Source organism: Nelumbo lutea, chromosome 1 (assembly GCF_056320005.1).
Source record: "Nelumbo lutea isolate HS-2025 chromosome 1, American lotus-T2T, whole genome shotgun sequence".
Classification (NCBI taxonomy): domain Eukaryota; kingdom Viridiplantae; phylum Streptophyta; class Magnoliopsida; order Proteales; family Nelumbonaceae; genus Nelumbo; species Nelumbo lutea.
The window spans coordinates 207,629,210-207,645,325 of NC_142684.1; the positions used below are offsets into that span (position 1 = coordinate 207,629,210).

The 16,116-nt window shown below is 37.4% G+C and overlaps 1 protein-coding gene across 4 annotated transcripts in view; it reads right to left on the bottom strand.

The window, feature by feature from the left end:
• LOC148880646 (pleckstrin homology (PH) domain-containing protein) overlaps positions 1-16,116 on the bottom strand; it is a 172,320-nt gene that overhangs the window by 59,184 nt on the left and 97,020 nt on the right. For all 4 annotated transcript variants that reach the window (XR_016104620.1, XM_088962621.1, XM_088962620.1 and 1 more), the window contains 10 exons: positions 9,814-10,103; positions 9,635-9,719; positions 9,243-9,542; positions 8,494-8,856; positions 7,910-8,396; positions 6,797-6,963; positions 4,748-4,907; positions 4,289-4,558; positions 3,708-3,902; positions 2,469-2,511 (listed from right to left, as the gene is read on the bottom strand). Coding sequence is in view for 3 of the 4 variants with exons in the window: in XM_088962621.1 (XP_088818747.1) it covers positions 2,469-2,511; positions 3,708-3,902; positions 4,289-4,558; positions 4,748-4,907; positions 6,797-6,963; positions 7,910-8,396; positions 8,494-8,856; positions 9,243-9,542; positions 9,635-9,719; positions 9,814-10,103 (2,360 nt within the window). In the remaining variant the exon portion in view is untranslated. The remainder of the gene's footprint in view (positions 1-2,468; positions 2,512-3,707; positions 3,903-4,288; positions 4,559-4,747; positions 4,908-6,796; positions 6,964-7,909; positions 8,397-8,493; positions 8,857-9,242; positions 9,543-9,634; positions 9,720-9,813; positions 10,104-16,116) is intronic.

A 16,116-nucleotide genomic window follows, 5' to 3' on the forward strand; every position in this document is an offset into this window, starting at 1 on the left:
TGAACACTTAATGGGCCAAAAGCCCATTTCAAGCTGGGCTGATATGATCACCCATCTATGGGGCGGATCTGGGATTAAAGTTAGCAAAAGAATTGGGCCTTTAACCTTATCCACTCTGGGAGACCAAATTCAAATCAAATTTGAATATGGTAACCTCCTGATAATATTAGGAATAAGCTAACTTAATCTGTAGATAGGATTAAGATCATCCCCTATCCAAATACTGATTTGGATTGGGATAACTCCTAATTAGGAGGTTTCTTAATCAAAAAGAAAAGAGGAGAAACCCTAAGAGATGATAATCAGATTTCAAACCTAGGGTTTTTGCAAGAAAAACATCCTGCGAATTGAGATTGGATCTCACACTCCAGAAAGAAGAGAAGCAATTTCATCCATCTTCACTTCAGGAGTTCTCCTCCAGCTGCCGCCATTCTTTCTTACAAGATTCGATCTTTATAGAAGAAAGAAATCAAGAAATCGGTTCTTGACATCAGTTTTGCAGAAAAGACAGAAAAGATTCGGTGCTCAGAGTTTCCAGTGGATTCTTGCGAAGGATTCAGTGTGTAGGATGCACTCTGCTGGTTCCGTTCTACATACAACTATGTCATCTTCAGCAAGAGCGGATCTTGGTGTCCTCTTTGGGCGTGAACACCAACTTTGGGAGATATTGCTTCTCTGGATCAGGTATAATTCCTCCCTTCCCTTTTGGTTCAGATCTGGTTCAATTATGGTACAAGTAGGATCCTTAAATATTGTATTCTAAACTTAGGGAATATGATTCCCAATTGGAAGAAGGTAGGAAATTTTTTTTTTGAAATTCGCCCACTCATTCTGCAATCTTTATGGCATCCATTAGATGGATCCTACCATTCTTTCACACATAACCAACATGTCATCTTTATTCACTTTGCCCCAATTGTCTTTTGGTCAAGACAAAGTTAGAGTTGGAGATGGGCGCCTTTCAACCATATATGGAAAAGGAAACATTTCTCATACCAAAAAGCTCTCGCTTGAATCTGTTTTAATGTTTCCCAGTTTTACAAAAAGAAAAATTGTTATCTATTTCTAAACTCACAAAACAGTTGGATTGCAATGTAATCTTTTTTCCCACTAAATGTGTTATCTAGAACACGGCGATGAGGCTTATGTGAATGGGGGATATTCAAGGGGCTTATGTGTAATTATCTTAGTTGGCTTCTCTAGCAAGCCACTGAATCTTATAAAGAGAAGAGGTTTGTTTCTGTGGGGGTCTTTTGGTTCTTTCTCCCTTATTTTAATTGTAACTCAATCCTAGCTAAGGTTTTCAAGTATTGGGAGATTGGGTTTTGAAAAGTCAAGTCAACCCATTGGGCACCTTCCAATCCCTCTATCGTTGTGTGCTTGTGTAAGAGGCCAGCTTGACGATTCTGTTACTGTAGTAAAACCGGTGATTTAAAAGGCACAGCTAGGCCTAAAGCGAGGCACATTATAAGGTATGTGCCTTTCCTAGGCTCTATGCACAACACTTTCAAAAGGGAAGCGTGTGGTACACCAAGGCATGCACCTTGCACTTCATCCCAAGCATGTGCCTTTTCTATAATTTGCGTTTTTTGTTCTTTTCTAAACCTAGCGGCTAGGCTAGGGGCTCCGTCCCTAGACCCCAGCCAGGCCCTCGAGACAAGCCCAAAGAAATCCATGTTAGGGTCTTAAATTCAAAATCCTTAAACAAAAAATAATGATTTTATAATTTTAATTGCCTTTTAATAAGATATTTTATTACGATTTTTAAGAAAAAAAGAGATTGTGGATTTGACATGCTTGAAAACGTTTTATATATTTGACTTTATTTTTAAATTTTAAATTGAATACACTTTACATGTTATGTTTGTCCATTTTAATTTTAGATAATAGGCTTTTTACAACATTTATTTTAAAATTTAAGTTTATACTTGTTCTAATATTATGTTTAGTATTTTTAATATATATATTTTTTAAACTTTTTTTAAATTTTAGGCTTTTTTTTTTTGTATTTTTGCACCTTGCTTCAAAAAGGTGTGTGCCATGCCTTGTGCCTTGGCCGCAAATTGCCCCTTGCACTTTCAAGACATTGAGTAGAACAGTTCCAAAAGGAGTTCTACTTCAAGCTCAATTTTGAAATCTATAAGAATCGAGTTTGTTTTTGTGTTTTCAGCTTTGTATTACTGTGCTTATTGTGGTTCACTTAAAGTATTGCATACATCATGCTTGACTGACCACAATTCCGCATCTTGAGACAACTTAAAATTGGAAATAAAAATAAAGAGAACATAATTACAATATTTTTGTGCATGAAGACCAAATCATTATATCCATATAACTAGGAATCAAGAAATATTTGAAACAAGATCAGGCATGTATCAAGCATGCCAAAGAAATGTTGGAAAAAGTATATAATGGTAGAAGAGTATTGAAAAAAAAAAACAAAAGTTACACAAGAAATGAACAAGTACCTTTCCCCATGTCAGTAACTACCAATTCCATCATGTAGGAGTCCTGGAGAGATTGAAAATTCCATTAGAAGGCAAAGAAGAAAATTAAAGAGTAGAACAACTTCGAACAAAAATGGTATGTTGAACACAAACAATGACATAGTTTAACAATGAAAGAAAACTCAAGTTTTTTATTGAATTCAACATGGGATGCAGTACCACAGCATGAGCATTTGGTTTACTGATTGACACCTCATATAGATTAGGATGAGGTATTTGCAATAGCTGGTGGAAGGTTGACTTTGAGAGGTCCTACATATCAGTATTTGCTAAGTGACAGAGTGGTTGTATTTTGTTTAGTTGTCAAGCCTTTTATGTAGCTTTTGGATTGATTTTGTGTTTATTTTTTGATTCATTAGGAGGATGGGTCTCAGAATGCCCAATTGGTGCTGTTTTCTCCTTTTATGGGTTTATCAGATCCTCCCATACAAATCTCTTATACTTTCTTTTTTTTCTACAATTGAAATATAAAATATATCATCACTAGGCAAAGGAGAATTAGGGATTCCCATTCAAGTATACAATCAATGTTCTTGGAAGACATTATATCCCTGTTAACAAAAATCATCACCGATTGACACTAATAAATATACTTCTGAATAAGCATCACAAAATGCATTAGATTACCAAAACATAACCAAATTTTGTAGTAATAACGAAGTTGAAGCTAACTCTTCTGGGTCCTTTTAACCAGCTGCTCCAATATCAATTTGTATTTTTATCAGTAAAAATCACTCAAAAAAGTGAAGAATTGTAGAAAAGTGGCAGAGACAAGACACAAAAAAAGGAGAGAAAGTGAGAAGGAAAAAAAGAGATATTGGGAGAGAATAATTGGTTGTGGTGGTTAGAGAATTCTCCTACTTGTATTGTATTAGTCATCCAACTCATTATAAAGGTTAGTTTACCAATCTTCCATTGATTAGTAGCAGAAAAAGAAAGAAAATAATAATAAGGCCCCAAAACCTGTGCCCCATAAACACAACAGGGAAAATAAAGGCTTAATAAAAAATAATGACAGCTTCTACAAAGAAACAATAAATGGCCCAAGTAAGAACTGAGCAAAAAGAATGGCTGGCTGTCAATAGTTCTAAAGTGAAACTAATTCAGAATCAATGAAGTAGAGCACATGTATCACTTTCAAAATACCAATGCATTGATAGATAGACCTTATGGGTCTAAAGGTTAAAATTGCTTACATACCACAGAATCAACCTTGAAGAAAAATGTTTCATTCCAATTCACCAAGTCAAGTCCAGAAGATACAGAATTATCTGAACTGCTGCCACAGGTTCGTGCACTTTGTTGGTTCAATAATGAACCAGGAAGGCATTCATTTGGAACAAGGCGGACTGCCACTGTATATTGGTGATTTGATAATCCTTCAACACTAGGAAACTGTCTCACAAAATATACAGGTATTTGGATAAAATTGAGAAGACCATTTTCACAATTGATGTAAATGAATGATTATATTTCAAAAAAAGAAATCAAGATAAATAATGAAAAGAGTTGTTTGAATTAAAGTTCAAGCAGAGAGATTGTGTTAAAAGAAGTTGACCCAATATTTTGAAAACCCAACCAGATTGTAAGGTTGAACGAGATACAGGTTGGGTGAGGCTGTTTAGAAGTTTCCGGACAGTCAAACGAGAAAAACTGGAACTGCGCCCCTTTCTGGTTCAATGCCCCATCCAGTTATCAAGGTACTGGTAAAGCCATGGCAACATGGGGACTGGGGGAGGAGAAAAAGGTAAAAACAAATCTTTCTGTCATAACTATCATACCTGTGCATCAGCTATGATGACCATCACCATCACCCTAAGTTTCATGCCAAATTTTCCTTTCAAGTGAGAGTGTAACATATTTTGTGAAACAGGAACCTTTACAGGCTTCATATCCCCAGATGGCATCCTAACTATATTTGGGAGTCCCCTGACTTCAGTAGCTCGTATAAATATGTCCTGGCCAAGTTTGTTTTGTGGCATAATATGATAATTCCTCCAGTCATGGATGTTAATGATAGATCTTCCATCATAAGTAGGATGCCATATCCCCTGTTAAAAGGAAAGAAAAAATTTTTAGAGCTTCTAAATATATAAGCTAGCTTATTCATATGGTGCTTAGCCAGAAAAGAAGAAAAACAACTTAATAAAACATTGAAAGTTAATAGGTGAAAGTGCATTTACTAACTAGAAATGATGAAATATCTGACTTATTTATGAAAAAGAACAGTCAGAACTTACTTCTGTAATATAAGATTTGTGGACATTGCTAAGATTATTCCAACTTGCATATGCTTGAAAAATCATATTTGCATTAGATACTGAAATATTCAAGTTTAGATCTCTTGTAGAAGTCAAGCGTAACTGAGAAGCAGCTGGGGCATTCAGATCATACAGGTACCTGTATATGGATTCAACAAACATAGAAAGAGCTTGATCAATACAAGGTGCCATCCACATATAGATGTCCTAGTTATGCATGAAAAGTATAGCATTTTCATTTACTTGATATGATAGAAATCTGATTTCCTGGAGGTTATGCCATAAATGACAAATAGATTTAACCAGATCCTGATAATAGGGCCAAAGATGTCAGCATGCCACCATGACCCTTTCTCATTTTCCAGTTTCCAGCTCAAAAAGCTCTTCCATGTAGAAAAAGAAACCAGTCAACTAGTCCACTTTTTCCATTTCTATGGGACTTACCCATATGGGTTTGGGCCTGTTATTTTCTATTATGTACTAGTTCTTATTTGGGTGTAATGGGTCTGGGCTTATATTGGTTTGTTTTATGTTTTGCTCTTATGTATAATGCTGCCATCTCAGCAGGCATACCTGTCCATGCATGTATTATTGTAAAACCCTCATTTAAATATCAATAAGCCGCCCATTCTCTCTTTCAAACTCTCTTCTCTTCTCTTCTTTTCCTTTCTTTAAAATAGGGTTTGAATCTTCAAAATAAAAAGGGAATCTGATCAACCCCAACTTCATTTTACACACCAAACATCCACTAACCAGGTAGGACTGGATTCTGTACAACTTACTCCTTCCTACCCTGCTTTTATCCACAGAGAAGGTTTGCTAATTGACAAACATCCTAATTTTTCATCTACAAGTTTTGAAATCAATTGGTCATGATTTGCAAAAAAAAAGTCCAAATTATGAGTGAATGAGGATGTGGTATAACCAAAAGAACAACTATAGGCCATGAACAGATTAATTCCACCTCATAATCATTAACCTGTACGTCATGGGCACCAACAATAAAACCATCTTCTATACAGAAAATCTTCTCCTTCATTCTCTTAGCCTTCTTCTTCTGAGACTTGGTAAACCATCTTCTTTACAGAAAATTATTTAGAATTGCATGTTTACAATGTCCAGGATTTAAGATCTTTCAATTTATTCTGTATCCTTATAAATTTATATGTCAATTAGTTGTACCATCTCTTAGTTTGGTCAGTTGTCGCTTTAAATTATGAAATATTAAACTACTGTAAGGAACATAGTTTGCAATTTTAATATCAATGGACATTTTGCCATGCAGAAATGGGGAAATTTCGGGAATATTTCGCTAACTTCACCAAGATACTTGCAAACTATAAAAAACCAAAGAAACCATAGCAAACAACTTATGAATGAAATAGAAAGGATTAAAAAGTATTCTGTCTCCCCATTAGCTTTAGTATCTATCTTATCTTTGTTATGTATGTCATTTACATTCCATTTTGACTTTTGTTTTCTTTTTTATTTTCATTTCTATATGCTTTGGTTAGATTAAGAATTCTCTTTTGTAGTTGTGTGATATTTATTTTTCTTTTGAATTATGTAGACTTAGTAACTGAATTGTATCAAAATAGCAAACCGATCATTCAATTACTCAATCCCCACTTGTTCTTTTAGAAATGGGTTTTGAAAAAAATGATGATAATATTAGGGAAATATCAGAAAGTTTCTAATATTCTAAAAATTTAAAACTTAAATGTATAGTCTATCAATAACCAGAAATATTACCAACATATCAACAATATCCGGTATTAGGAAAAAAGGTTCCTGGATAATTTTGCATCACCCCTAGCAAAAGGGGGATATTTTGATAAATATCACCTATATTGCGAACCATGGCAAGGGAAAGGAAATAGAACACATAATATGATTTGAAAGAACTACTAACTAAATATTATATAGCAGAGCAAAATATCGCCATATAAATCTAAGTAATGGCTCAACAATTTTTTTTATGACACCTAACCAAATATTATTGACTACAAAATAGAAAAGTTATATCACCTTACAAATCCATCCACAGGCTCAACAAGAGGCTCCCAAGAATCATACTTATCATTATATGATCGTGCAGCCAAAGAGAAGCTCACAGTGGAATTTAGATAGCCAGGTATTCTTCCATGTAAACTAAATGCAATACCACTCAAAGAGATGTTACATAAAGGAACCATCTGCAAAATACCAGAAGAATAGATAGATATATAGCAGTTAAATTTGGTGCTATAGCATAACTTAGAGATGCGGTGTTCTTTCAGAAACCATAATTACAAAAGACTTTCATGGATAAACTAGAACAAATGCTTTTTAATCAGATAGATTTAATTATCTCAAATTGATAAGTTTATGCAGCCTGTAGTTCAGGCAAGCCAGAATAAAGGGTGTCTCATGTTCTGAAACCTCGGTCTATGAAAAAGCAGGAACTGTACAAAAAAGGCTAGAATAGCATTAAAATATGTGGGTTAAAAAGTCAAGGAAGTTCAAGGAACCAAAAGCTTAATTTAAAAAGGTGTTCTGAAACTTAAGGTTTGTCAAAGACTTTATGAAGATGCTTGAAGTTAAGAACCTAGCTTAGGAAGTCTTGAAGTCTTTTTTAAAGGCTTTAAAATGCACTGAAGCTTCAGAGTTTCTAGGGGTATGGCTCAAAGTCATTTAGGTCTAGAACATCTTTTAGCTATATAAAACAGTCATTTGGGGTTAGTTGAAGTAACCGGTTTTGGAATTTTTCCCTTTATTTTTGGTTTTGCTCAAGGCAGTGTACTGGAGTTGTATATTTGAGGATTAACTGCAAGCAAGCTTACAACAAGCTCTCCATATGGAGTTGGAGCCCCTCGGTTCAGTCATTCTCTAATAGGTATAACATGAACTGTGGAGGACACTACCTGTATGTTGCATTTTATGATATTCAAATTAAACTATGATTACAGCATTTATCTTCAGATTGGTCTACCAGTTGCATATATCTACATGAGAACTTCAGATAGATAGCAGGATCCATCTAGCCAACCCCAAAATAGATGGGATTAGGGTTAAGTTGAGTTCAGTTGAGACTGATAGCAGGGAGGGATGATACCATTCAGAAGGAAAAAAAGACAATTCAAATGGATTCAATGTTCTTACCAAACCTCCATAATCATCAAAAAGCGCTGCAGAAAATGTTCCAATTTCTGCATCAATTACAGTATCATCTGAATCACTAGAAAAATTTGGATCTGCAAGCTTTAAAGCAAGTCTTTTGGGAGGCTTTCTGAAACCACTGCGGACCAGAAAGGTACCCAACACATTACCAACAGTCCATATGCTAAAAGGTTCTGTAGTGATCTTGACATCAGATGTATCCCATATACTTTCTTCTGAAAATTGATCCCCTGTTACCATATCACTACGTATACATCTTAATGAATTGAAATCATCTTGTTTTGGTCTTCCTTTACATGCAATGCATCCCAAGGAAAGAAAACCTGGAGGCGCCTGGGGCAACCAGAAAGAAACATTTTCAATTCCCTTTTGTTTCTTAATTTGTCCAACAAGTTGAAAATCTAGAGGGACTCTGAGAAACTCATCTCCAGTATCATGAAGAACAATGGATGTGTTTGGAGGCTCATACCTATGTTTCAAATAACAAATCAAGGAATTAATATAAAAGTTAGAAATACAACTATGAAACTCTCAAAAGCATAGAAATGAGACATTCCATTACATACCCTTGAACTGAAATATCCCCAAGATATACCATACTTTGTGGGACAGCTGGACGCCATATGGATAATTTCTTCCTAGAGCCTGAACCCTGGTTCCACCATACCAATCTAAAACTAGCTATAGCTTCAAAACGCCTCCCAGAGTTTACCGCTGAAGATCTTTCTGACTGAATAGTGTGACCCTGACCAAGAGGTACATTTTGGATATTTGAATTCCAAGATTCTTTTGGAGATCCTTCCAAGCACTTAAAAATCATATGACGCAATTCATATGCTTTTGCAGTTAAAACCCTAGTTTTGGGATCTGCTGGAAGGAAAGATCCTACAGAGTTATCAACTCGCCAGAATTCAAAGCTTGATGGGTATCTGCCAAAAACAAGAAAATGAAAACAGTGTAAACATGAACTTAGTGTGCAAACAGGGAGACATGCAATAGCATTAAAAGAGATCAAATATTATCTATGCCATGAAACATCCAGTTGAACAATCATAGCCATCAGATCTGCACTCTTTTTCCAGAGTACCCAAATAATCAAGTTATTAAGTATTTCCAAAGGAGAATGTATCCCATATGGAACATATAAAAGGCACGTTCAATTAGCTCTATGCCAGGGAGATTGGTAAAGCAGTTTTCAACTGTCATATAATACATTGGTTTTCCTTCAGTTCTCATTAACAAATTAAAAGAAATGCATATAAAAATATGCACTGAAATTGGAAGCAGAAAATGGAAGCTAACAATCCACACATACAGATCAGTACAATTCATTGCAATGCAATCTCTCAAGGCGCAAGGAGAAACTAAAGATGCCAAGATGCATAGAACAGAAGATGGTGGTGGTTGCATTCTTCCAGTTGACACTACACATCCAAGTGAAACATAACCTTCAGGTGCAACAGGCAACCAGACAGAACAGCCAGCATCTTTTCCATTGCCATCAGGAATCTCCTCAGATGCTAAAGATGGCCAAATTAGCTTGAAAGATACAGGCTTCTTGACTCTGGCAAAGCTGGTATTTACAGCAATAACTCCTTTTGTAGGAGGCTTATCCCTGTTATGTGAAAAAGATCAATAACTACATTGTTGAAGGCACAAAACTATAGGTAACAAGATCATGAAGATAACGTTGGAACTTTTACTGACAATGGTGTCAAGTAGTCCCCAAGAACAGCAAAGCCAGGTGGTGCACGTGGCCTCCAAAAGGCATAAGTTTGGTTAGTGTGAGGATCTGCAAGTTACGAAAGGCAGTCAAGAAGTTCATCTCATCAAACATTAGAAAATGCTTATCATGAAACAACAAGACAATTTTCTGTACTACATACTTTCAATTGTACCAACTTTGTCAAACTGAGAGCAGACCACTGTTAGTTTCTTTGATGTCATCCTTATAAATGTCAGAATATCTTCCTGAACTGCCAAGAACAGTCTCAAGATGCTGAAGGAGAAATTCATGAATATATCTGAAACAGCTACATGTATATTGGTTTTCCCAGAGGCATTAGAAAATCTTATGGAGGTATCGAAAGGCTCTAAAATCCTAACTCCATTGCTCTCAAGTGTTAATCCCAGTGCATTTGAACTCATTTCAACAATATCCCCTTTCAAAACAAGCCTGCCAGCACCATATACATGTCAGGATGTAGCTTTGGCTGTCATAACTTTTGCTAAAATATATGTAATTTCCATTTATGGAAAGTATATAAACTCATTTTATCCATGACAGAGAAGTAGAATAAATAAATTAAATAGTACTTGATCATTGGTACACGAGTTATGTCCTACTTATGTTCCATCATAATTAAGACAATCTATAAGATAATTCAAGTCGTGGATGTAAAAGTGAAGCGATCATCATTTCCAAACACAACTAACAGGATTGTTCTTAAGTCAAAGAAGCATAAGTGAAAAGAAGATTGATGTTCAACTGGTTTCTTAAGTAATAACCAGTTCCATATTTTCAGCAATGCTCCATTGATTGTATCTCATCATCCAATCATTGGATTGGCCTCAATTATTCAATCAATCCACTACCTATGTTTGAAATTTCTAATTAACCAGAAAAGTATAAGGTACAATCTGAGCATCATACAAAAGTTGGTTTCTTCAAAGTGGTTAAAACAGGTAATATGGTCACAAGAAAATATTTGACCATTGACCAGGACCTATAAAAGGTGAATAACAGAACTTAAATGGGTAATTCAACAAGCTCACCCATAGTTGTCAAGGCATGTAGGCAATAATGGAGAGCTTGCCTAGCTAATAGAACTCTACAAAGAAAAAAATTCAAATCATAGAATAATAATAAGATACATCAATAGTGTGTTTGTGTGTTGGGGCAGTCCATCCCCATGCCATTAACCCCCCAACCCTTGGTCTCAGAAAATTACATGGGGTAGTCCATGTAATTAATTGACATAACAATAACAGCAGAGGTGAAGTACTGGAAACCAGAAGTACAGTGGGGTGTCTTTGTCACAAAACAAAGTTCAGAGGGCTAAGTGTCACAACCCCTTGGTACAGGGTGGGTTCTGTAATTTACACTTTGTTTTAATATGGCTATTTGCTCTTTAAAACTGTTGTGAGGATTATTTAATTGTTACTTTACAGTTTCTGTTAGAGTGCTGTCAGCCTAAGACGATGTCAGCCAGTTAGTTTCTTTCTTTTTTATTAGTTTGTTACTAGGGAGTGCCACCAGGGGCATACTTGTAATCTCCCATTCCTTTTATATTAAGTTAATATAAATAACTAAACTAGCGGCAGACAGAATAGTTTTTTGTTCGTGTCTCTCAATCATATCTTCCTCTTCTCTTTTCTCTCTTCTCTTCTCTTCTCTTTCTCTCTCTCGTCTCTCTATCCATGAATGATTACATGGTATCAGAGCAAGGTTCTAGGCTATAAAAACCTGTTTCTCCCATCTGAACCTGCTTTGTCCTCTTTCTTCTTTGATTTCTTAGATGTGGAGGACAGAGAAACCCTAGCAGGCCACTTGCGGCTCTTCCTTTGGGTTCTTCCTTGGTCGTAACATCAAGGAGACCCTAGCAGAAGAAGGGCGATGCAGTAAAGACTCCTTCCTTATCTGGTCGATGCTGTGAGGTTAATTTCTGGGTTGGCACCTTCGTACAGGTGCTGGACAGGGTATGTGTTCTTGTGTTTTTCTATGGCCAATGGTGTTAAGGCCTTACTTTTTTGGTTTTATGCCTTCGTTTAGATGCTGGACTGTTAGATTGCATGTGCTGTAGTCGAACTGCTAGTATACTAATCAAACAGCTGGTGCTGAACTGATTACTGGGCTGCTTTAATGGCTGAACCATCACTGAGTTGATTTCAGCAGTTCTTTGTTTTAACACATTCCAGAAGTAAATTTCTTGGGGGATGGTATTCTGATTGTGGCTGTTGTGTAGTTGTGTGGGATTTGGTCTAATTCAACAGTACTCTATGGCAAACTATGATTCAACTCCATCGGGGGTTACAGCAACCCGCAGCACAGCTGGTATGGGAAGTGAAAACATGATGTTTCCCATGCCCATTACCCCTCTAAATGGTCTAAACTACCTGGAGTGGGCTAAAAGTGTAAAACTATATGTAACAGCAAGGAGAAAAGCTGGTTACATAAATGGAAGGGTGAAAGAACCCAAGAGTGAGACAGTTGAACATGATAGGTGGGACCAAGAAAACAGTATGGTGATGTCTTGGCTCCTTGCAGCCATGGAACCTGATGTGAAGAACTTTAAGTGGGCAAACACCGCTAGTGAGATTTGGGAAGATGCCAAAATCACCTATTCTGAACAAAGGCATTATGCCAAGGTTTACTGTAGAGAAGATGGGCCGAAAGGCCCATAGGCTGTTACTGTCTGTTATCTTTATGTTCTTCTCTGTAATGGGCCTTATTCTGGGCCCATACTTTTTTATGTTCCTCTTTTTGTAATTTCTTGTCCAACTAAGGACCTCTCTTGTAATTACTAAAAGATTAACTTAATAAAAGTGTATTAGAGAGTTAGAGGGAGGTTATGTTCGAATCTCTCATCCACTAACTCTTCTTGCCGCAGCTCTCTCTTCTTCTCTAATCTTCTCTTGCTAGTTTTCTTTGTTTCAAACACAGTCCCTACTTCTAGGACTATTTTTCAACTTGGTATCAGAGCAGGCCACTGCGTGGCGTGTCCCTCATGTGGTTCTAGTCCAGCCAACTACATGAGGAGGTTCTAGGGCTGAGAGTTTACAGTCATCCGCCTGATTCTTGGAGGTCATTGGAGGGTTCCCAAGCTTCTACACACTTGGAGAAGGGTTCGGTGACCAGGAAGAATCAGAGAACAAGTTGCTTTGCCTGATTTAAAATCAGAGAAAAGGGTTTTTCGAAGTCATCCTAGAGGATAAGTGTTCGGCCTGGTTTATTTTACAAACCAGAGACTCTCTTACTGTAAGTCTTTGCTCAGTTGTTTCTGGGTTAATTTTTCACTGTTCTGGACTGTTAAAAGGGTCGAAGTTTCCTTGGAAACAGTGCTACTATTCGGCTATCCTCTGGTCTGACTTAATCCAGAGATTTCTGGGTTGTTTTTATCTCTTTTCTGGACTGTCAAGTAGCCGAAATACCCCTGGAATCACTGCTGCTGAGACTGCTTCATTCGGCCACTGTTGCTGGATTGCTCCTACCCAGAAATTTCTGGGTTGTTTTTGGAGGTCCTATTCGGCTGATTATTGGGTTGGGAAGTTGCTGAGACTGTTAAAACTAAGTGGTACTAGTCTCATCTTCATTCCAGCCCCTTGTTGAAGGCTGAAACAGTAAACAGTGCCCTATACTTTGAAGGCTGAAACAGTAAACAGTGGGCTGTTAAGTATTGCACACTGAATGTTCGACAGAAGGTCTCTCAAGGACTGTATTTCTTTTGTCTTCCTCTTGGGACATCAGCTGTTAAAATCAGAAATATCTTGCATCTGGAGGTTGCTGGGTGTCTTTTGGAGGCTGAAACAGAAAAAAAAAGAACTATCACCGAACTTTGCATGATGGATTTCTCCTTTGAAAACAAGAATACTGCTGAATATGGGCAGATGTTGGGAACCCCAACCGATTCTATGCTAGTTGTAATTACAGTCAAGCTTGATGGGACCAATTACTTAGCTTGGTCACAATCAGTGAAAATCCATATTTTTGTAGCAAAGGAAAATGGGGTTTTATTTCTAGGAGCGAGAAAGCTCCTCCAGAGGATGATCCATCTTATGAGAGATGGGTACAAGAAAACTACACTGTGATTGGGTGGCTTGTGAACTCAATGCAGCCACAGATCAATCAACATTATCGGTGGATGAATTCGGCTAAAGAGATCTGGGATAGTGTTGCAGAGACTTATTCCCAAAAGTTGAATGTTGCTAGATCTTACAAACTGAGAAATGAGGTGAAAAATCTAAGACAGGGGGAGAAGTCACTTGCAGCATACTTCTCAATCTTAAAATCTATATGGCAAGAGATTGATTTGATAGAGGTTGTGACTTGGGATACCCCTAAGGATGCTGAAACATACAGGAAATTGGTTGAACGGAATAGGGAGTTTGAGTTCTTGACAGGGCTGAATTCTGAATATGATATTACAAAGCAAAACATCTTGTCCAAGGAAGATGTTTCATTGTCACAAGCATATACTCTAGTCAGCAGTGAAGAAAATAGAAGGCAAGTGCAGGTTCAAGGAGTTGGTATTAATGATCATTTTGCAAATATGGGAATTAAACCCAAAGGGGTTACAGAAGCTCACAGTGGCTTAGGAAGGAAAGAAGTGGTGTGTGAATATTGTAAGAAGCCGAAACATTCAAAGGACAAGTGCTGGAAGCTGCATCTCAATCTTGTACCTACCAGATTCCAGAAGAAGAATGATAGTAGAAAGACAGGAAGTGCACATGCAGCCACAGGCACAGATACAGAGGTTGAATCTACCAGTGCACAATTGGCAGCCATGAAAGCTGAATATGAGAAGTTTGGAAAGATGATTAGTCAGTTGGGTCATTTACCTTTTTCTGCTTTAAGCCATTTGTTTCCAAAACAGTTTAAGGAAATCAATGTGTCCAGTCTCAATTGTGAGTCCTGTCAGTTGTCAAAGCATTGTAGAAAAAATTACCGTGTGAGCAATAAAAGATCCTCCTTTCTTTTTCATATTGTGCACTCTGATGTGTGGGGGCCATACCATTTATCCTCTATGGGGGGTTATAGATATTTTATCTTGTTCATTGATGACTTCTCTAGATTCAACTGGATATACTTAATGAAATCCCGGGATGAAGTCCCAAGACTTGTGAGGCAATTTCATGAGCTTGTTTTAACTCAATTTGGTACCAGAATTAAGGTAATCAGATTTGACAATGCAAAAGAGTATTTTGAGAAGAATTTATCCTTCTATCTTTCAGACATGGGGGTTATTCATCAAAGCTCATGTGTTAGAACCCCTGAACAAAATGGAGTTGCTGAGAGGAAAAATAGACATATTGTTGAAGTTGCAAGGAGCCTTTTGTTTGCCTCACATGTTCCCACAAGATTTTGGGGTGATGTTGTACTTACTGTTACCTATCTCATAAACCGTATGCCATACAGAGTTCTAGGGTTTAAATCCCCCTTCAATCTTCTTCATCCAGACAAGGATCTCTTCCCAATTCCTCTTCGTGTGTTTGGCTGTACCTGCTATGTTCACATTCCAAGTGTGCAAAGACACAAGTTTGAACCAAAAGCCCACAAATGTATCTTCCTTGGTTACTCCCCCACACAAAAGGGTTATTGCTGTTTTGATCCAAAGACTGGCACCCGACATGTCTCTATGGATGTTACCTTTAATGAACTTTCTCCCTTTTATAGTTCCTCTCAGGATGGACTTTGTCCACAGGGGGAGAGTCTGTCACAAGTTTTTGCTCTTCCTCTTCCTGTCCCAGTTGAGTCTCTTGACAAACATGTATCCTCATCAAATGAGTCAAAGGAGGATCAATCACTTCATACCTCTTGTCCAGGGGACCCTATTTCTTTACCCCCTCACTCTATCCATAATCCCAAAGTGTATCAAAGGCAGAGATCCAGGAATGAGCAAGTGGTTTCCTTTACAACAGATGAAGCTCATACATTCCCAATCACAGATGAGATAACAGGTACTGCTTCAACTCCTTTGGAATCATATTTTCCAGACCTTGATGTCCCCATTGCTGTTAGGAAAAGGAAGCGGAAATGTACTGCACATTGCATTTCCAAACACCTTTCTTATGACCTGCTTTCTCCTTCATACTTTTCCTATCTCTCTTCTGTTGCTTCTAACCCCATTCCTAGGTCTGTCTCAGAAGCTCTTGGGATTCCAGAATGGAGAGATGCCATGGAAACCGAAATGGATGCTCTACATGCAAATGGTACTTGGGAGGTGGTGGATTTGCCTGAAGGGAAGGATCCGGTTGGGTGCAAGTGGGTTTTTACCATTAAATACAGGGCTGATGGAACTATTGAGAGGTACAAGGCTAGGCTTGTTACAGAAGGGTATACACAGACATATAGGATTGACTACCAGGAGACTTTTGCCCCTGTTGCCAAGATGACATCTGTGAGGGTTCTTTTATCTCTAGCAACTCACTTTGATTGGCCTCTCTATCAGTTGGATGTAAAGAATGCATTC